Genomic DNA, 22,562 nt, shown 5'->3' with positions numbered 1-22,562 from the left:
AGCTAAGCAGAACTTCCTTGTAAGAGTCTTTGGGAATCCTCCGAGACTCCTAGTGCTACTTGTGTTCTGCGCGGGGGGGGTGTGTCCTCAGCCCGGGAGGCAGAGCTCCGCCAGCTTCGCAAATCCAACATGGAGTTTGAGGAGAGGAATGCAGCCCTGCAAAAGCACGTGGAGAGCATGCGCACAGCAGTGGAGAAGCTGGAGGTGGATGTGATCCAGGAGCGGAGCCGCAACACGGTCTTACAGCAGCACCTGGAGACCCTGCGGCAGGTGTTGACCAGCAGCTTTGCCAGCATGCCCTTGCCTGGTAATGGTCACACTTCCCCGAGCACTTTGGTGGTGGGGGCAAGGGAGCAGCTGCTATTTGTGTTGGTAGTAGTGGGGTAAGGCTGAAGTCTCCCCACCAAGAGGAAAATCAGTAAAATAAGGGTTTTCCTCCCTCAGCGTTTTCTGGGGGGTCACGTAATAGTATCTCCATATTGGCTACGATCATCCATAATTTTAGACTCTCGGGTCATTTAAATTTTTCTCCAATTACATTTTATATAATTTACTTTCCTTTCTGTTAAGCTTAACTTGATATTCAGAATAATGGAAAACTGAGTAGTAAATCCTGAGTAGGGCATTTTTCTTATATATGTTTGTTTGCTTTGTAATTCTGTTTTAATGGGAAGGAAGAGAAAAACAAACACTAGTATATTTTATATACTCCTTCATGTTAAGGATAATTGCAGCAGAAAGCAGGGAGTCTCTAACATTTTGTTATATGCAGCTATTCCTTTATACTGTATAGCAATTATATAGCCCATCTTTTTATTCAATCTCTGTGGATTAATTTCATTTCTTTGAGGTCTAAAAGTCTCATCTGAAATGAAAACCTGGTCTGTGGAGTGGACGACATTAGAGTCATAGTTGCCTTAACTTGGAGTCACTTAACTGTGTTATGGTTGAACTGAATAGGGAGGATTTTCCTACTTTCTCTTCTTATCTCACTTCAGGAAGTGGAGAGACACCTACAGTGGACACCATTGACTCATATATGAACAGACTGCACAGTATTATTTTAGCTAATCCCCAAGACAATGAAAACTTCATAGCTACAGTTCGAGAAGTTGTGAACAGGCTTGATCGTTAGGGAATGGTGAGTGCTCACTGATGCGATATGTATGTGCCAACACGTTATCAAAAATAAGGCAGTAGACTTTCTCAGTACTACTAAAACCCTGGCATTACATCAAATAAATGAATTGGAGACTTGATTAAAATCACTGTTATATGATTACTCAATGTAATAAATAATGTTAGAAAAGAGTTTTTTCTCATGCATGCCTCAGCGTGGTTAATGGAAAGAGCATGATTTTTTGTGGTTGAACCTCCATTCCAGCTTTGTCAGTTATTAGCTGTATTCTCCGGTGTCAGTTTCCCAAAGTGTTCTGAAGAGAGAATGGGAAGCTTAGAGGAAATCACCCCCCCAAACAGCACTTAAAACAAAATAAATATCACTTAATTGTTAAACTTCCTTTTCCCTGGAAAATACTAATGATAACCTACAACAGCAATCACTGAGACATTGTATGTATATAAAATCTACATGAATAAGAAGCTTTTTATTCACTACTCAATATCAGAGTAACTATTTGTATGTTAAATGTTATATGAACTATCTCTACAGTGAAACAGCTATTGCCCTGTTTAAACAGATTTAGAGTTTAAATTTTTTCTTTTAATGTTTATTTATTTTTGAGAGAGAGAGAAAAACAGAGTGTGAGCAGGGGAGGGGCAGAGAGAGAGGGGGAGACACAGAATCTGAAGCAGGCTCCAGGCTCTGAGCTGTCAGCACAGAGCCCAACACAGGGCTTGAACTCACGAACTGTGAGATCATGACCTGAGCCGAAGTCGGACGCTTAACTGACTGAGCCACCCAGGTGCTCCTAAGCAGATTTAGAGTTTAAAGGCAGGGGTGGGGCAGGGGGGCGCCTGGCTGGCTCAGTTAGAAGAGCACTTGAATCTTGATCTCAGAATTGTGAGTTCCAGCCCCACGTTGGGTGTTGAGATTACTTAAATAAGAAAATAAAAAGACTTTAAGTAGATTTAAAAACTAAACTCTCAATAAGCAAAAAAGAGAGGAGAGAGAAAATAAGCCCTTTAAAAATATATTCAACAAATGACTAGTAGTAGTTCCTCTTAGAGAAGGAAAAAAAAAAAAATACATTTCCAGAAAGTCTGTCCATATAAACTTTTTGGTATGAATGGACAGTCATCAGCTGTCATTTCTTAAATAGAACTCGTAGGTGTTCACTTAAATTCCTAGAGCTAGGGTGCCCTGTAGTGTGCCATCCCACAGAATTGACAACCCTTTGGTCTGCAGGCCCATTCCTGCAAACGTAGAAACTGTGGAAATCCTAGCACCATAGGATGAGGAGGCTATATATGGATCCAAAAACAAGAGGGGACAGCAGAATAGGCTTCTTACACTGGCCAGTCATGGTTTTGAATCGTTATTTATTTGTCCTGCAGGTACGTGAGCACACTCATACACACGTTCATATTGTAGCATGGTTTGGGCCTTGAGCAAAATGTATAAGAATAAATAATTAATAAAACCCATGATTCTTTGTCTAATGAGGCAACATCTGCTAGCAGAGACAAAAGCAGTAGTCTCTATCCACCTCGGCCATGCCATTGGATGGTAACTGTGTGAGACAATGCATGATATGTTAGCCTCTCCTGTGCCCTGATGGGGAAAGGATTACCGTCCTGGATTACCGTCTAGTGTGTAGCCAGATGGAACCGACCATACTTCTAAGAGACGACTGGACTCCCTACAGAATAAAGAAGTGGCATTACTGCTGCTGTTTGCGAAGGGAACAGCTTGTAAATCTAGGCCTGGGATTTTCTGGAGCTCATCATCCTTCTCATTTTCACACAGTGTTTTCAATTAGCACTCTTGTAGGCTTGAAAAGAGAGAGCCGGGACAAACAGTGTGGAAGACTGTGAAAGAACACAGTGATTGATAATATGGTGTCTCCTCACGTAGGTATAGGGCATTTATTGCAAGTTTTGAGCCAAAAGTGGTTTTCTATTTTGAGCATCTTGCCAGTGAGAAGACTTTCGTAAAGCCTTACCCATCCTGAGGATATAAACTGTAGTATCCGTTCTCTGAGGTATCTTTGAAAACCTAGAATGTACCTGAAATACGAACCATTTTATTACTACAGATTCTTACAATCCAGCCATGCAAACATAACTAAGAGTAGATAGTTCCCCACACCCCTCAAAACTGTCAAATGAAACAATTATACAGACTGTGATTAATACTAGCTTGGCCTCATTATACAGATATGTACAGACAGCTAGGCCTGATGTCCCCAGCATTCGTGGTGCAATTAATTACTCTGACATGAGCTTGGCAAAGGTTTCATCCACTGTTAGGAGCCAGTGAGTGAAGGGAAGCCAGTGTTCTACAGTTTTAGAAGAGCATATTAGAGCTGGGAGGGACCTTTAGAAATCCCAACATTTTACATAGGAAGAAACTGAGTCACAGAGAGGTGAAATTTCTTGCCTGAAAATACCTAAGTAGAAGAGTGCAGAATCCAGGACTAGAACACGTATACCCAAATTCTAGTTCAGTGGGGTTTCTAAAACATTGCTATAAGGAGGTGGGGGCAGGTATAAGGGGAAGGCACCAAAAACCTTGGAATACAAGTGTTAAGATAAATAGGAGGTAAATAGAAAAACTTACAATCCAGTGATTAAATGTTATAAAAATTTGGTCAGCCCATTTAAAAATTATTTTTATGGACATATAGTGGAAGACTTGCCCTAGTTGTCACCTTTCTCTGTATCTAACCTAGAAAAAAAGTAGGGCTGGGAGGAAACCATGGGGGCAGTTTCACATTGCGAGGTGACCATGTTACATAAGCTGTCAAAATCCATATGTTGCTTAATTTCAGTTTAACCAAATGAAAAATGTTTGGCTCTTTGAGGAATTGAAGGAAAAAAAGCCCTTTCTTACGCGATTGCATTTTTAGCAATGTAAGAAAATTTATTGATCCTGTGCACACAATACATTTCTATATATATGCCAAAGTTTTTAGATTTATACTCGAAGAAAATTGGTTTTGATTGATTATACATTCTTTGGTCTAAAATGGAGTACTAATTTTCCATCATCAGATTTGGCCCCGATAGTTGCTTTTCTGTGTTCAGCTGACGATTTTCCTACCTCCCCACTGTTGCTGAACTGGAACTGAACCATGTTCTTCATTGAAATGTGATCTCAGACATCTCAGGGAGGTTGTCTGCTTGCAGCTTCATGCACTCTTGTTTACCCGCACCCTGCTCCTCGCCATAGCCCTCCCCAAAATAGAAGAGAGTATTTGTTTTTTTCTAACCCATAGCTCTAACCCTTTCTGATCAGTGCTCACCTTTTCGGTATCTTCATTGTTTTCTCCCCCCCGGTTCTACAGGTCTTAGAGCTCCGTGGTGTTCTGTGAGTGGTTTTACTTGTGAGGAATGAGAAGCCATCCATGGAAATTTGAACTGAGCGGAGGCAGAGAGGGGGCACAGATTGCTCTGCTTGGGGAAGAACTGTCAGTTAGGAGCTAAATGCCTTCACCCCGGGAAGCCATGTGAGGGAGCAGCCAGAGGAACATGGATGCACTCTTCGTGTGGCACCGGCCTTGTGCAGCTTTGAAAGCGTACAGCCGCTCTCCCAAGTCTTCAGTTTCCTGTCATCTGCATTTCTGATCAAGTGGGTCTGCGGATATTCTGCTGACCGGGCAACCCTGACACTGACATCTTCTGTAGCAGAAAGGAAACCTTCTCATTGTTCCCCTTCAGATGGGACCCTTTTATCTGTGGCTCCAGTTTTCTTACCTAGCTGTCACTTTTTTTTTGTAATGCCTTTGGGGGTTATTTTTTATTTCCTTCACCCCCACCAAGTTATACATCTCCATTTTCTGACCTCTGGGCTTTGTTGCTCAGCTGGCTCTGAAGGAGAGTTTCTCTCATTGGACAGGCCCAGGCTTCTCCCATCATTGTCCTGCTGTGACTCCACAGAAAGGAGCTTCTTGTTGACAGTGTCCTGTAGAGCAGGCTGTGTTTCTTACCCCACATGGCACTCAGTGGGTGCCAGCCCTCATCGAGGCTTTGTGATTGCTGCCCTGAAGGAGAATGCTCTTTCCTTCCTCCTTGGTACTGCCTGCTGTTTTCTAAGCATTGCTCCTGCACATACACGGTGTCCCAGCCCCAGCAAGGCTCTTCTGTTCCCATCTGTTGGCAGTGTCTTGTGGAGCATTTTCGCTGAGGAAAAGGTCACTGGTAAACAGGAGAGAATGGGGAAAGTCGTTTCTGATTTGGGATTGGAGAAAAGGAAAAAAAAAACAAAAACAAAAACCCAAAGTCTATCATGAAGGAAAACTGAGGGAATCCCTGTCTGCTTTAGGTGTACTGATGCTCCGGTGGGGATAGGTGGAAATGTTCAAAATAGTCTCTTGAGCTGACAAACAAGGGCACAGAGGAATTTGTCTTTCCTCTGTAGCCACAACTGCAAAATCTATGTCAAAAGGACGGGCTTCCCTTCCTTTTCCCCTCTCAGTAAGTGATTTTTTTAACACCACAAGGGGAGAGAGGTTTCTGATTCTCACCTCAGGGTTTGGTTTTGTTTTGTTTTGTTTTGATGCTCTAGAGCACAAGGCTGACAGTTGCAGCTGAGATCTTTGGAACCAAAGTGGGGCATGCTGAGCCCATTGTCTAGGCACCGTGCCACTGAAGCAGGTGGAAATGTGTCCCCCTCACAATCTGCTCATAAGCCAGGGTGCAAGCCAGAAACCCCCTGTCGTGTTGCTGCCCCATCCTGTCTTCTCAGCATCTCCTTACCTGATTTCTTTATTAGCCCAAAGGAAAGAAAATAACAACAAAAGCAACCTTTTTGCAAAATGTTATGTGAGCACACATCAAATTTCCGTGCACTGAAGCCTACATACAACCACTTGACAACTTCCTAGAATAAGAGCCCATCATTCCTTGTTGCTATAAACCTAGCTTGCTTTTCTGTATTTTCCTGTTTTTCTGCCCTCGCCTGCTGTTCCTGTCACTTCTCTCAGACTCCTCGCCTGCTCAGTCCAAGCTAGAACACCGTGTGTGTGGCAGAAGGACAGCCAAGCCAGTTCTGGAAGTTTGCGCCTGCCTTCTGCCAGACACTTTGTCTCCTTTCTTCTTTCCTCCTGATACTTGTCTCTTTCTCCTTTGTGTCAGTTTTGTGCACCTTTGTTAGCAGTGCTGTTGACCGGAAAGACTGCACCTTGGTCCAAAGATTGGTTCAAAGATCATCATTCTCCCGACTGTAGATAGGACATCTGACATTGATTTGAAACCTTTGCATATTCAGGAATGTCCCAGATCTTGGGAGAGAACTACAGTCTAAAACCATTGTCACAAAATACACAACCTGCTTTTGAAATCCCGGCTGTCTCGGTATCTACACACCTGACTTTGGTGGCTGGGATTCAGCTGCCACAAAACTGTCAGACTCTGTAAAGCAGGTCTGTGGTACCACCCCCCCCCCCCAGGAGGGGGTGAATGAGGTTACAGACTAACGCGGTACCTAATTCATGTTTCCCAATAAACCAGTAGCTATTCCTGCACACTTACATGTTCTTCTCAAGAAATTAGTTGTGGCCTATTCAGTGTTACACATTTCTTTTTTTCTTTAATTAAAACCCAAGGAGCAGCTGAGGAAAGTTAAGACAAAGTGTTTTATTTCTGACAACATTAAATTTTAGAAAAAAAAATTGTGTACATGTGTTTGGAACTGTTAAAATGCCAAGTTTTCTGTACAAGTGTTTTTGTAATTAAACTTTTAGATTTTCTTTGTTTTTGAAGAAGTTGATATGCTTGCTTGACACTTGCCTCATTAAAACTTTTCTACGTGGAATCCACCACCTCATTCCGTTTTCCCTGCATTGTGATGAAAAAAAGACCTACCTCCGCCTTTTCATCTTAAAGACTGTGTCAACTCTACGTTAATCATCAAGACTGTTATGCTTTTAAAGCATTAATACGTTCATTTTACTAATTGCTTATTCAAAATGTGTCTTAGAGTTCAACTCTTTTAATGTATGTATAACAATACAGTGAGTTGTAATTCATGTTAATGTAGCAGTAGTATTCTGGAGGCAACTTGAAAGAAGTCTGATGTTCTCCCTTTTGACAGAAGAGAGGAGTTATCCTTAGATGCTTGCTTTTAAAAATAACCACTCCTCAACCAATCAAAATCATTTTTAAAGGAAATCTGTCACCCATTTCCACCATGCTTTCAAAATCCTAAGGATGAGGTAACCTGGTTTTCAAAGCCTGCTACTCTTCCAAGTAGCCAGTTGTGTCGTATTGGGTAGGACTTGCTTTTTCCCAGCCCGAGTTTCCTCTTCTGACAGAACACATGCCTCACAGCTCTCTTACACTGTTGTTAGAAAGACGGAATTAGGGAACAGAATTGTCCATGCTTTGGAGGACAGGAAGATTTTGTTACATGAGTGCCAAGAATTCTTGAGGTAACTCAGTTAGGATTGGGCTTGACCGTGCACTTAAGCTCACATAAGCAGAAACTTGAACAAGAAATGTGTCTCTCTCATGGAAAAGTATTCCAAAGGTTGACAGTCCCAGACCATGATGATGGCTCCTGTCCACACCACAACATGGTTCCTTTCTCAGGGTCACCTTGTGGTCCAAAACAGCCACTTGGCAATCAGCCATCATTTGAAATTCCTGGCAGCATGAAGAAGAGAAGAGGGCAAGGGCAAAGTGGGCAAACCCAGCTGAGTCAGCACCCTTTAAAGAGTCTTCCTGGAAATCACACTCAACATTTCCAGAACTCAGTCACATGACAGCATCGAACTACAAAGGAGGCCAAGAAATGTCATCTTTCCTTGGACAGTACTTCTCCCGATGACACATGAGTTTTAGTCACTTGAAGAAAATGAATACAGAGTAAGCAACTAGCAGGTGTTATTCCATGCATGTTCTAAAACTCTAAAGCCAGCCCTGCTCTATTAGCAAGATACATTACATTGCCTTTGCCTCTTGGCCATCTGAGAATGGCCATATATACTTCCTAGGGACTTTTTTCCCCCCACTACACAGCCAAAAACCTGAAAACTAACTACAGTCTGAGTTAGCCTTTCCTATTCCCACCTTAGCTTCTTTCTCCCTTAGCCTTCCACAGCTGGCAGCGAGTCCTCTTTGGTAAAAGTCAACATAAACAGGTGGTAATATTTCCCCCAGTTGTTTGTTCCCTTTCTCTAACTGCAGCATCTGCTGGATTAAAACAACACCAGGATAATCTTTTCCTAAAGGAGGGGAAATTGAAGCATTACTTGGCGGAAGAGCTCACAGCTACTTCCTGCCCTCTGAAAGAATTTCCTGCCTTGCAACTGAGAGTTCCAAGTCAAGGGCTTTTTCTTTGTTTCATTTATTTGCCTTTTGACACATAGCCTGCACTTAAGAAATATGCTTCACAGTATCTGTAGAAATAAACACTAGCTCACATGGCAGCTCATAAAGGGATAAAGATTGAGAGTTGGAGCAGGTGAAATGTTCCTGTCCAGTCATCCCCTCATCCAGAAACCATTTCAGTTTGGTTTTTATGGGAATGTGTGTCCACAGGGAGAAACTGTGCATAAATAATTCTAATGGGGCACCTTGTATTAAGAGCTTTAATAGAGGTAAATAATTTTTGGAGAGTAAAAGAATTGCTTGATCTCACCTGATGAGATGGTTTTTCTGTGATAGCAAGAGGGTTGGCAATGGGGAATAGATCTGAGTCTTGAGGGATCAGCATCTTCACTAATAAAGCCTTTATCTGAAACATAAATGAAATATAAAAGTCCAACTGATAACCATCAGAGTTTTTCTAGTAGAGTTTGAGATAGCTGAAAATAAGAGTAGTTGGATTAATCGTAACTTCGATGAATGGTTTTGAAAGTGTGCTTTCAACTTAATAGGCCATTAAATCAAGTTGGTTAAAAGCTTTTTTTTTTTTTTTAATAAAATGAAGAGAAACTGTCAGAATGCACTACATATAGTAAGGTAAATACTATTTTGTGAAACTTTTTCCCCCTTTTAGTTTATACACATGTGCTAGGTTAGAATGTAAAATATGTTTCTTTCCGAGGGGTCAAAATAAAGACAGTCCATGACAGTTTCACTGCGTCTGAAATTGGACAGAATTGCTGCGTTCTCGTTTCCTGAGCTTTGCAGTTTTCTACTGTGTAACTTTAGGCAAGTTGCTTAAACTAGTCAGTTTTCTCATCTGTTACACAGGGATATTTATAGTTTCTTTTGTGTAGATTTTATACGGGTTAAATTATTAATCCATGTAAAACTCTTAGTACCTATCACAGAATAAACACCTACATGTTAACTATAATATTTTGTGAAAGACTCCAGGGAAATGAGAACAACTGAACATACCATAGACCAAACACTCTGCTCTGCTTTTTGTATAAATTATGTCATTGAATTCTTCCCACAACCTTATAGAGCAGGACTACTGTACCCACTTTGCAGGTAAGCAAATTAAGACTCAAAGATGATAAGCAGTTTGCACAGTTGTACACCTGGGAAGAGACAAAAGATTCATACCCAGATAGTTCTGACCCCACTTTCCTCTGTAGCCAGACTGTCTTAGAGGTATTTAAGGAGAAGCAGCATAGCATGGTGGGGCTGAGAACGAGAACTAGACCGAATCATCCGTTTGTTGAATGTCTTTCTTGTGTCAGGAGATATCCTAGGTCCCTGTCCCCATGGAGTTTATATCCTGCTGGGGGGAAAGAGACTATAAACAAATAACCTAACAGACTCCCCTCAGCTAGTTGCCAAGACGAGGTGAAATGCTACAAAGATAGAGGAAAGGATTCTGTGAAAAAAGAAAGTTTCAGGACAGACCAGGTTGATTCCAAACAGCCAGCCCTGTAAGGATTTAGGGAATAGAAAGGCCAAAGTCCTGAGTCAGGGATGAGCTCTAGGATTTCAAGGAAGAAACCCATAAGGCTGAAACGGAGTAAATGAGAGGTGGAGTGGCTTTGAAGTTGCCCAGTAGGCAATAATGAGATCATGTTAGAGCCTTGTAAGGTGTGCTAAAGAGTTTAAATTGTATTCTAAGTGTAGTGTGAAGAGAGCTCTACACAAGTAAGTGACAGACCTGATTTATATTGTTCAAGCATCATTCTGGCTGCTGTGTACAGAACTGGGGAGGCAAGAGAAGAATCAGACCAATCAGAAGATTGGCACAGGAATCCAGGGGAGAAGTGACAATAGCTTGGCCTAGAGAGCAGAAGAGAGCAGATGGGGGCACCTGGATGGCTCAGTGAGTTAAGCGTCTGACTCTTAATTTCGGCTCAGGTAATGGTCTCACAGTTCCTGAGTTCGAGCTCCAAGTCAGGCTCTGCACTGATAGCGCGGAGTTTGCTTAGGACTCTCTCTCCCTCTTTCTGCCCCTCCCCTGCCCACATGCAATCTCTTTCTCTCAGAATATATACGCAAACTTTAAAAAAAAAAAAAAAGAATAACTGCCTAGATTTTTTTGGCTTGAGCAACTGGGTAGTGAATAGAAGTGCCATTGCCTAAGACATAAGGATTGAACATCATGGAGGAGAAAGCAAAAGTTCTGTGTAGGACCTGCTAAATCTGAGAGTCAACCAGCAGATTAGACCCTGTGCAAGACACTTACATCTCTCTGCTATCCATTAAAAATTTCCTTTCAGCTCTTAAAAGTCTGTGGTTCCTTGAGATTCTAACTTCAGATCAGTGTTTGCTAACATTCCTTCCAGCCTCAGTGCACACGCACACACGAAGATCCACTCGAGCTGTTGAACTATGAAATTAAGGAATGGTCTCCTTTTTAATTCTTCAAGCTCCTTAGGAAAAGAATTTTTCAAACCTTGCATTTGCATTTGTTAAAGTTTGGCGTAAAGTAGCTGAATGTTCTAGGATATAAAAATCATACCATAACCTGATGGTTAGAAAATCCTGGGGCAAGTAATGGAAAGCGTCTGCTTGAAAGAGACTTGGCCGATACATATTTGGCATCATTCAAAGAGGGGTAATGTGAGAAGACATCAGTGATACAGCCAAAAGGTTTATGGACTCAGCAAATGGGTTCCTGCCGGGGGTGCTTTGCTATCTTCAAGGATAGAAATTAACTAAAGGCAGCTGGGTCCAGGCAGTGGAATGTAAGATGATAATCTATTGTTCTTGGGGCTGCTGGATTTTTTAACTGGACTTAATTTATCAAAAGAAGTTCTTGTTTTTAAGGACAAACTGGTGTGGTCCTTACGGATTTTACTCATCCTTGGGAAAACAAATATATATTTTTTAATGTTTTTATTTATTTTTGAAGGAGAGAGAGAGAAAGAGAGCACGAGCGGGGGAGGAGCAGAAAGTGGGAGACACAGAATCTGAAGCAGACTCCAGGCTCTGAGCTGTCAGCACAGAGCCCAACATGGGGCTCGAACTCACGGACCGTGAGATAATGACCTGAGCCGAAATCAGACGTTTAACCGACTGAACCACCAAGGCGCCCCAGGGGAAAACAAATATTTTAAGTATAGTCATTCATTTGAACATTTTCCAAGTATATACTATGTGTTTTGGCTATAAAGTTGAGGACTTTTGTCTCCTCAAGAACTTCACAATATAACAAAGAGTAAACACCAAGCTAACTACAAGAGGATCTGAGAAATTATCAGATGGCTGTAAGCAAACTGTTCTGGAATATACAAAGGAAGGATTCAATGGTTGTGCTTGGAAGAGGACAAAAAACTTTACCAAGATAACATTTTGAGGTAGGCCTTAAAGAAAGTACAGTTGAGGGGCACATGGGTGGCTCCGCTGGTTAAGCATCTGACTCTTGATTTCAGCTCAGGTCATGATCTCATAGTTTGTGAGTTCAAGCCCCACACGGGGCTCTGCACGGGCAGTGCGGAGACTGCTTGAGATTCTCTCTCCCTCTCTCTCTGCCCCTCCCCTGAGTGTTCTCTCTCTCTTTCTCTAAACCAATCAATCAATCAATAAATAAATAAACTTTAAAAAAATAGAGAGCCACCTGGGTGGCTCAGTTGGTTAAGCGTCCAACTTTAGCTCAGGTCATGATCTCACGGTTTCTGTGAGTTTGAGCCCCACATTGGGCTCTGTGCTTCAGATCCTCTGTGCCCCCCTCTCTCTGCCCCTCCCCCACTCGTGTTATTTCTCTCAAATAAACATCATAAATAAATAAATAGATAAATAAATAAATAGAAAGTACAATTGACCCTTGAACAACATAGGTTTGAACTGTGTGGATTTTTTTCAATAAATACAGTACAGTACAGTAAATGTATTTTCTCTTCCTTATGATTTTCTTAACATTTTCTTTTCTCTGGCTTACTTGATTATAACAGTATAGTGTATATTACATATAACATACAAAATGTGCTAATTGACTATTTGTGTTATTGGTAAGGCTTCCAGTAGGCTAATAGTAGGCTATCAGTAAAGTTTTTGGGAAGTCACAGTGGATTTTCAACTGCACAGGGGCAGCGGGTCGGGGCGGCGCGGGGGGGGCGTGGGGAGGGTGCCTCTAACCCCTGGCATTGTTCAAGGGTCATCTGTAGTTCTTTAAAAAAAGCTAAAAATAGAACTGGAGCTATGAGGGCATTTTTGCTGTACTCAAGTAATTCTTGGAACACAAATCCAGGGTATTGATTTAAAAAATAAATAAAAATGGAAAGTTTTTTAAGTTTATTAATTTTTGAGAAAGAGAGAGCACAGGCTAGGGAGGGGCAGAGAGACAGGGGGAAACAAAGAATCTGAAACAGGCTCCAGGCTCCTAGCTGTTCGTGTAAAGCCTAACCTGGGGCTGAAGCCCACAAACCGTGAGATCATGACCTGAGCCGAAGTCAGACACTTAACCAACTGAAGCACCCAGGTGACCCTGCCACAAACCCTTTTGGCAATCTTGTGAAGGCTGTGAATGCTTCTCAAAATAATGTTTTTAAGTGCAGAAGCTGAAATACATAGGATTACTAAGGAAATTAACTATATTGAAATCTAGCTGTCAGAATATTAAAAATGAGTTACATAGGAATATTTGTATTTCTTTTTTTAATGTTTATTTATTTTTGAGAGAGAGAGAGAGTATGAGTGGGGTAGAAGCAGAGGTGTGGGGAAACAGGATCTGAAGCAGGCTCTGCACTGACAGCAGTGAGCCAGATGCAGGGCTCGAACTCATGAGCTGTAAGATCTGAGCTGAAGCCAGACGCTCAACCCAAGCACCCCAGAATATTTGTATTTCTTAATAAAGGATTAAATAACATAATCTAGCAGCAGCTCTAATAACTACCGTAACTTCAAAACACTAATGGCCAGAAATTGTATTTCAATATCTGCAACAGCTGTAATGTGATATAAAAACATATGTGATTCTGTTGGGGGCAAACTCACAGGTCCTGCTGGGGTTTGTTGCCCACATTTAAAATCAAAGTCCACAATTTCAGTTAGACGTTTATGAAAGTCAAGAAGCATTTCCCCCTGTTCATGTTTGCAGTTCTTAGTCCTTGCTGGACTTCTGATTTCAAAGCAGTAAGGAGAGAGGCTGATTAGGAAACTGTTAAAACACTCAGGCCAAAAGTAAGAAGAGTCTGTAGTAGAAATGGTGAAGAAGCAGATTAGAGAGACATTTGGGAATTTGACTCGGTTTCTCCCAACCCTCAGTGAGGGACTCCTCAAAGAGGAATTTGGGAGTAACATGGGGTCTGGCCAGACAGGTTCATCAGGAAGGCATAAACCTTTAAAGTAGCATCATACCCCCTCTCAGCAGCTGCCCAGATTGCAGTATAATTTCATTAAGTAGTTCAGCCTATATTTATTACCCTCCGTGGCAGGCTCAACAGAACAGAATGGTTCTTGCTTTTGTGAAGCTTACAGTCTAGTGGAGGAAACATGAATAAGAAAAGCTGAGTCCATAGGATATTAACTGCGGGGATCAAACGCAGGAAGAGAGTGGTGGTTCTCGACAGTGTGCTGGCAGGGAGTAGGGACCTGTTTTAGACTGTGGGGTCAGGGAAAGCCTCTCTAGGAAGTGACCCTCAAGATGGGACTTGAAGAAAGAAGGGATGGGAGGAGAGGATGCCATGAAGCTCAGTGGGCAGTAGAATGGACAAGATGAGTGACAGCTAGAGGTGGGAAAGAGGGAGGAGAGAGAGCAGCTGTGCAGGAATCTCAAACAGATCCATAGGGGCGCCATTTCTTGGGATGGAAAGCCTGGGGGAGAAGCAGACTGGAACAGGCAGGAGTGTCCACAAATCAGAGGTCTTTGCGGCCACGTCCAGTTCAGATGCAGGAGGGTAGGTGTTAAATAAGTATTTATATTGACAATTCTAAAGCTTAAAAGATAGGTCTGGACTTGAGGTGACATTTACTAAAGACGCATAAGGAGGCCCTAGTGTCAGCCCCTTCCTCTCAGATTCTGGCACTGCTCTACAGGCAAAAAGTCCCACCATCCTGACTAAAGATTTCACTCTTTGATCCTTGACCCTCCTATCAACTTTGACTATTCTTCTGTTCTGCCCATGACACCAGAACAGCATCTGGACCCACGTGCCACTTTCTGGTTGGCTTAAATCAGGCAGTATCTCTAAAGGTGTTCAGAGCATTTAACTAGTACAGGTTTCTTGCATGGGATTTCTGCAGGGGGAGCTTTGCATCTGTAAAGATGCTAAACATCCACGTGGCTTACAGTGAAATATTGTCTGTATATCACGGCTGAGTTTATAGCAAGTATGATTGGTATATTTACTGATTGTTTCTCAGAACTGGATGAAAATAACAGGACCAATCAAGTGAATTGCAACAACTAAACATGCTAACGACACAGGGGAAAGGGCTGTAAATTTTAGAAAATTGTAAATTGTGATTATGCCGAGAAGAGGATTCACTGTAGACTGAAGATCTGACCCCAGCTAAATGGGGCCAAGATTAATCATGTCTTGGTCTTATACATAAGCCAAAGGATCTTTTCTAAAGATCATGTCTATTAAAGCCGTGGAGACTTTTCTGCAGGTAATACCGTAATGAGCTCCAGGCATTTAATGAGAGACAAGTGCTACTGTTGAAAGGGGTAACCTTCAGCATCTCATTTGGGAACCAAGTGGGGCCTGCTTGCTCTGCAAAATGAGGCCCCAATTCAGTCCAAGAGATGAAGAAGACGTTCACAATTTTAGATGCTCTGGTGCAGGCAAAAGTGAAATCATGTAAGAAGGAGCAAGGCACTGACTCCAGGCTGCAGGCCCAGAGGCTTCTAAAGGCAGTAAAATAAAAACAGCATTAAGGAACAAAACAGCCTAAGGAGCTTGATGGAGTTTCCCAAAAACCTCTGGAGGAATACACAGCATTCTGAGGGGAGGAGACTTGGCTTCCTTCACTGTCACAATGGCTGGCTCAGATGAAGGTAATTGCCTGGCCAAAAAAACCTCACCAGTGTGAAAGAGAAAGTGTCATCTCACCCCGTCCCTTGCTTTCCAACCCCCCAGAAGTCTCTCGTGTTAAGATTTAGGTTAAGCTGTGTCTGCTCTCACTTTGATATGCAATAGGAAAAGTGCCAGGATACAAGTCTGAACCTCCTTCCCCCAAACTGTCACAGGATATTGTCTCCCATCCTGGACCTCACTGTGAAGTCCTGCCCCACTTGCTGCTTCTGGCTTCCTCTCGCAATCCCAGGATTGCAGGGTCTCGAGGTGGAAACCCTTTGGATGCCAGAGCCATGGACCATGCCTTTCTGGGTAGGAGCAAGGGGAACTTCCAGCAACCCCCGGATGTCCCTTTCTTAAACCTGCCGCAGCACAAAACAAGCCGGTTCCTTGTGTTCTTGGATATAAATATTGATTCTAGGTGATGTTAACATTCTGTTCATAAAAGAATGTAACGCGTTTCTCCCACACCATATTAGACTGATGTGTTGTTTGGCCAAGAGAAGTACAGATTGCTGGCTTCTGCGGGGAAAATGTGGACATTTAAATGCATGCGGCTTGTAGAAGTCTAGGGAGCATTCTGGGAATAGCAACCAGGTCCCTTCCCTGGCTCCAGCTCTGCCTTCCTCCGGGCAGTCTCTCCTCTCCCAGCTGCATTGTTTGCATATGTCATTGGCATTTCTAATCGCTTGTAATTTGGGAATGCTTTCTTAGAATTAGATCTTGTTTCTCAAGGACCTGGAAATGTGGGCATTTGCTCTCCTCAGGAGGCCCACAGGGGCAAGGCCAAACATTCTTAGCTTTCTTCCCCTGGGGGAAAGATCTGGGAGGTCCTGCTCTTCTGTTTTCTTTTCCCCCCTCCACGTGGGAGGGAAGGGCAAAGGCTTCAGACCAGAGGTGGTCCCTCCAAGCATTCCACCCAGGCTGAACCCAGCCCAAGACTCCAATGTGCAGGCTGCTCTGGCAAGGCAAATTCCCCACATTCCACCAGTGCTCTTGAGGGAGAAACTGAACTAATGAGAAAGTGGAATTCTTGATGTGTATGCTTGCTTGCTCACTCGGTGCCAGCACATCTCACACGGACAGATCCTTGTCCAACATTTCGTAAGAGTGGAAGAGCCCATTTCCAGATGTGTGGGAGCGCCGCCTGAGACAGTAAGCTGTCGGGAGAGCCAGCGCCCTCTGCTGTCCCGGCCAGGAAGCACCATGACAATGGGGAGGGACCTGGGGGCTCGAGAAAGCCTGCAGCTCTGTTAAAATCCACAGCTGACCCGCGCTGGTGTGAAGAGGGCCTGAAGCTCCTGCCTATTCAAACGTTGAATCTGTAAGGGGCTGGCTTCCCTCCGTCTAGCTGGCTCTCTTTATGTTTTGTGGTTGTAAGCGAGCCAGAAATGAAGAGGATTTATAATGAAACCCCAGCCTCCTACAGCATCCGCTGGTCCTGTTCCGGAGAAGGTGAGGAACAGTGGTGCTGCTCCTGCCGGTGAACCTGGCCAGCAGGCCCAGGCGAGGCGAGACAATGAGGGCAGCTTGCCCAAGAAGAGACCTCCCGCCGCCGATCAGCAGTCCTCTGGCCACGCCCTTGCCCAAGAATGCAGCTTCCCGAGGCCTTGCTGGCTCCCAAGGCTTCCAGCCCAGGGGAAGTTGCAACTGCTCCCACTCAGGCATACTGGCATCTCTGAGGGGCCTCCGGAGCTGGCACAGCCAAGAGAGACGGGCTCAGTTTGCAAGCTGAGACCGAGCTGCCGCCTCCTCTGCTCACCTCCTGCCAAGGCAGCAACACGGCAGTGGGTCCCAGGCTGGGGGTCCAGGGTCGGGTTTGCTGCTGCAGCGGGGAGAGAGAGACAGAGAGAGAGGGTTGGTGAAAGATGAGGTGGACGCATTGGTGGGGGGGGTGGGTGGGGGGGAGGGTTGTAGGGAGGCTGGTGAACCAAACTGCTTGGACAAACTTGCAGTTTTGCAAAAAGGCACAAAACAATCAGTTTTGGGTTTTTCGGAAGGTTTTTAATTTATTTATTTATTTTACTTATTTGTTTTTTTTTGTTTGTTTTTTTTTTTTTTGTAAACCGATCTCCTCCCTGCTGGGAGAAGAAAAACCCAACCCGACAAACAAACCCCCTAACAATGCCCTTCTCTCTCTGGGACCAATTTCCAGACTGCACAGCAGTCCTGACAAGGTCAACAAGCTGGAGCTGTAAGCAGAAGATCTTTATCTATATGGGAAATAGGAAAATCATTTGACTGATAAAAGGAAATACAATAAATAGCATCTAAATTCCTGGCTGCATTCCCCCGGGGCCCCTCCTCTGCTGGAGAAAGTGTGCAGGGCAGGAATACATGTGCTGCTCCAGCATGTTTAAAAATAGCATACAGCACACAGCCCTTTCTTACCTTCCAGAAAGACTTCATTACCGGATCCTCAGCCCTGAGCCTGCAGAGCTGCTGCTGGCGCTTCCTTCTCCCTGTGCTGGATTTTTCTTTTTTGAAAGTGTTAAGGCAGCGTGCGTGATACATTTTACTCACGGGCCAGCTCCTGCTCAGCTAGTTTCAATCTAGGCACGTCTGAAGCTCACGTAGAAAGTCCATTGTATTTAATGGGGTGTTAACTCTGTTTATTCTCTGGGACTTGTGCAGTAATTTTATACTCCTGCAAAACTAGCAACTTGAACCTGAAGTGGTACCTCTCTCGGCATCCCCACCCCAGAGGGCCGCAGTCCCCAGGCAACTCTGGCCCTCACCACCAGCCTCCCGCCAGCTCAGGTGGCCAAAAACAGCCGACAGAGGTTAGAGCAGGGAGACCTGGGGCTCGCAGCTGCCGCTGCCGCTCGCTGGCACTGGTGTGGTGGGAGGCAGTTCTCTCCATCTCTTGGAGACTCATTTTTCTCAGCTGTAAAATGGGGATTTCACTGGGCCCTGCATACCTTGGAGGGCTGTTGACATAGAACAAAGACATCGTGGAAAAACATTTAGCTGGGTTCCACCAAGACCTCCACTGTATAATTCCCAACCAGGCCACTTCTGTATCCCCTCAAAATCTCCAGACCATTTCTCCCCTAAAACCGGGGTGTCCGGACTAACTGTGAAGTCCACTGATAAGGCTGTGTCTTCACTACACAGCTGGTATTGTCTAATTCCATGACTCTTTCTGCATTTACTGCTGGGCATTCTCCCCTTAGGAAGCAGCTTTATTCACAGCGCCTGGCCTGTACTGAATACAGAAAAGACTAGGTGCTCGCTCCCTTCTAGCTCTGAATCTCTGGGTCTGAATCAAAATAGCTGAAGCCCATGCAGTTTCTAATAGACTATATAAAGTTCTGTGTGAACCATATCTTGGATTATTCCCACCTGGCCTAAACCTGGATTCTTAGGGACCTTCCAGAGTCTCCCTCTCCCTGCCCCCACCTCATACACCATCTGGACTCTTGGCATTCCCTCTCCATGAGCTAGGCTGTCCCTCCTGCATCCACAGCTCAGGTCTGAGTCCCCGGGCCCCTCCTCTCTGGAGTTCCTGATCTCTGGTTCCAACTCCCTCAGGCCCTCCCCATCTGGCATTCTGTGGAATCCTCAAACTCAATTTGTCCAAAATGATAGAGTCTCCCCACACCCACAGTTTCTCTTGTATCTGCCAGTTCAGTTAAGAGGTCCACTGGCCAGTCAAGCAGGAGAAACTGAAATCATTCTGCTTGCTTCTCCATTCTTCTTCACCCTCTTCCCTGCTCTGCCCCCACATCCCCTTACTCATAGAATACCCCAGATTCAGCCATCCCCAGACCAGACCTTTTTTTGTTTGTTTGTTTGTTTTTGTTTTTTTTAATTTTTTTTAACGTTTTATTTATTTTTGAGACAGGGAGAGACAGAGCATGAACAGGGGAGGGTCAGAGAGAGGGAGACACAGAATCTGAAACAGGCTCCAGGCTCTGAGCTGTCAGCACAGAGCCCGACGCGGGGCTCGAACTCACGGACCGCGAGATCATGACCTGAGCCGAAGTCGGCCGCTTAACCGACTGAGCCACCCAGGCGCCCCCCCAGACCAGACCTTTGTAAGGCCCTCAGCACTCAGCTCCCCTCTAGGCTCCAACAATAGCTCCTTGGTTTATTTTTCTTCTTTATTAACTAGTCCTGCCGTAGCTCTTACCTGGCCTTGGTAGCTCCGGTCTCCCCTTTGTCCTATCCCTAGCGCCCCCATCTGTCCAGCACACCACTACATGAGCAATCTTTCTAGAATGCAAGTCTAAACTTGCAACTATCACTGTATTTAAATAATCATCCTGGCAGTTGCTTTTGCTTTTATTGTCTCACTTAAGCCTTCTGATAATTCCATATGATAAGCATTATCCTCCCCATTTTACAGTTGAAACTGAGATTTGCGAGGTTAAAGGGCCCAAGGCTATGCAGCTATTACACCTTGCAAAATCAGAGTTTGAACCCAGGTCTATCTTATACTGCAAATCCACGTTCAAAGGGGTGGCTAGCTCGGTGCCTGGCACATAGCAGGTAGACCACTGTTTTTTCCCTTTCATTCCCCCTTTTTACAAACTGCAGTCTCTTGAGCACAGTACAAAGGACTACTTCATCATGGCTGGCTAACGTCTCCAAAAGTGTCTCCTGCCACTCCCTGTGTCTCATCATTACCACCACCTGTCAGGCCATGTCAGATCACTTGCTGTCCCCCAGACCTCCTGTTCCTTCCTAACTCTGCTGTTTTGAAATCCTCTTTCCCACTGCTCAGCAGGCCTTTTCTTTCTTGATCCTTCCTCATCTGTATGCACAGGCCAGGTAGCACGTCCTCAGGGTTGCTTTTTCTGATTCCCCAAACACAGAATTCATGGTTCCAGTGTTCCTTGTTGTTTTATGCTTGTTTGGATGCAGATCATATTTAGGAGTGTGGTTATTCAGACCTCGTCCCTTCCCATCTTGGTATCCTCGGTGCCTGGCTTTGTGCCTGGGACAGAGTAGGCACAAAATAGGAGTCTATGGAGTTTCATTCAATCTCTCATCCTTCCCTATGACTAATGCTTAATTTCATCCCTTTTGCAAAGGTTAGAATGTCTCCTAAGACTTGTTTCTATCACCTCCACTCTCTGATTTCCACACCCACCTCCACATTGATCTGCTCTTGCCAAAGTCACCAGAGACCTGCCCGTGACCGGATTCCCAGACACGCTCCGTGCTCACCCTCAACTGCTCTCAGCAGCACTGGGTACACTGGCCACTGGCTCCTTCTGCAGTCAATCTTTCCCCTTGGCTTCTGGCATCCCAGTCTGCTGTTTCCTCTTGCCTCTCCAGGCTCTGCTGGTCCTTAGCTGACCCCCAGAAACAGTGCCACAGGGCTCCATCCTTGGCTTCATTCTCTTCCCTCTCTACATTCCTTTCCTGAATGGGCTTGTCGATTCCTGTGGTTTAAAATACTACCTTCATCTTCAGCTCTCGGCTCCAGATTCAAATATTTAACAACCTATGTGATTTCATTGAATCATTTAGCTGATTCTTAGGGTATTTAGTGCTTTCAAAGGTTAACAATGATTCTGTTTTTAACCCCAAACCTTTCCTCCCTCAGTCCTGCCCCTTTCAGGAAAAGGCACAAGATCATGGACCCCCTTCCTGGGATCTTGGGAGCAACTTATCTAGGAAGAAAGTGTCTTGGAAGTCATGGTTTCCTACATCTGACTTGGGTTTGGAAAAAGACCAGAGTCCTTAACCTGGTATCCAATGGCCACATGATCTCACCCCAGCCTACCTTTTATCCTGCCCCTAGACCAGAAATGGGCAAATTATGGCCCAAAAGCCAAATCTGTCCCACCACAAGGTTTTGTACAGCCTATAAGCAAAGAATGATCTTTATACCATTAAGTGGTTGGGGGAAAATCAAGAGAAGAATAATATTTTGCGATACGTGAAAATTATATGAAGTTCAAATTTCGAAGTGAATTGGAACATAGCCATGTATCTTGGTATACTTGTTATCTATGGTTGCTTTCCAGCTACAATGGTGCTGTTGGAACAGAAAACCCATGACCTGCAAAGCCAAAAATATTTACTCTCTGGACTTCTACAGAAAAAGACTTCTGGCCTCTTACTATGGTCTGAATGCTTATGTCCATCCAAATTCATATGTTGAAATTCTAACTCCCCATTCGATGATATTAGAAGGTGGGGACTTTGGGAGGTAATTAGGTCATGAGAGTGGAGCCCTCATGAATGGGATTAGTGTCTTTATAAAAGAGACTCCAGAGAAGATCCCTCATCCCTTCTCCCATGTGTGGATACAGTGAAAAAGCACCATTTATGAATCAGGAAGCTGGCTTTCATCAGACACAGAATCTGCCAGTGGTTTGATCTTGAACTTTCCAATCTCCAAAACTGTGAAATAAATTTCTGTTGTTTATAAGCCACCTAGTCTGTGGAATTTTGTGAAAGCAGCCCCAATGGATTAAGACACCCCTGTTCTAGATGATTCAAGCTGTCCCCTGGCTCTTAAACATACTTTGTAAATTTCCAGTTTTGCACTCATTGCTCTCTGTTCCTCTCTACTTGCCTTCAGGCTTTTCCAATACAGCATCTTCTAGAATCTTCCATGTCTGCTTCACCCAAAAACTTCTCATTCTTCTCTTAACTCCTCTAGTAGTACATAACATCAGTGGACTTCATACCCAGGGCCTTGTACTCACTGTTAGCTTCTCTGGAGCATAGGTCATGTGTCCCTTCCAGACTGGGAGCAAGATAAAGACTGGTTCGTATCTTCCTCTTGCATCTGGGTCTCAGCACAAGGCCTAGCAACACAACACAAGGTCTGTAAGTGTTTAGAAAGTCAGTGTTGATATACTCTTTTCTGATGGTCTCATCTGTCCTGACATCCTCTATTTAAGTCTGAAAAAGAGCTGTCCATTTATTTTTTTTTTAATTTTTTTAAAGTTTATTCATTATTGAGAGACAAAGAGAGACGGAGCATGAGCGTGGGAGAGACAGAGAGAGGGGAAGACACAGAATCTGAAGCAGGCTCCAGGCTCTGAACTGTCAGCACAGAGCCCGATGTGGGGCTCGAACTCACGAGCTGTGAGA

General features: G+C 44.1%; 1 protein-coding gene across 3 annotated transcripts in view; it reads left to right on the top strand.

Moving 5' to 3' along the window:
- The window catches only part of HMG20A (high mobility group 20A), a 68,137-nt gene extending 61,208 nt beyond the window's left edge, over positions 1 to 6,929 (top strand). For all 3 annotated transcript variants that reach the window (XM_049611904.1, XM_049611902.1, XM_049611903.1), the window contains 3 exons: positions 92 to 307; positions 999 to 1,141; positions 4,470 to 6,929. In XM_049611904.1, coding sequence (XP_049467861.1) covers positions 92 to 307; positions 999 to 1,135 — 353 coding nt within the window. In that variant the 3' untranslated portion in view covers positions 1,136 to 1,141; positions 4,470 to 6,929. The remainder of the gene's footprint in view (positions 1 to 91; positions 308 to 998; positions 1,142 to 4,469) is intronic.
- Positions 6,930 to 22,562: the final 15,633 nt, after the last annotated feature.

The sequence above is a fragment of the Panthera uncia genome (genome assembly GCF_023721935.1).
Source record: "Panthera uncia isolate 11264 chromosome B3 unlocalized genomic scaffold, Puncia_PCG_1.0 HiC_scaffold_1, whole genome shotgun sequence".
Classification (NCBI taxonomy): domain Eukaryota; kingdom Metazoa; phylum Chordata; class Mammalia; order Carnivora; family Felidae; genus Panthera; species Panthera uncia.
The sequence above is the reverse complement of the archived record's forward strand: the minus strand, read 5'-3'. Positions and strand labels throughout refer to the sequence as shown.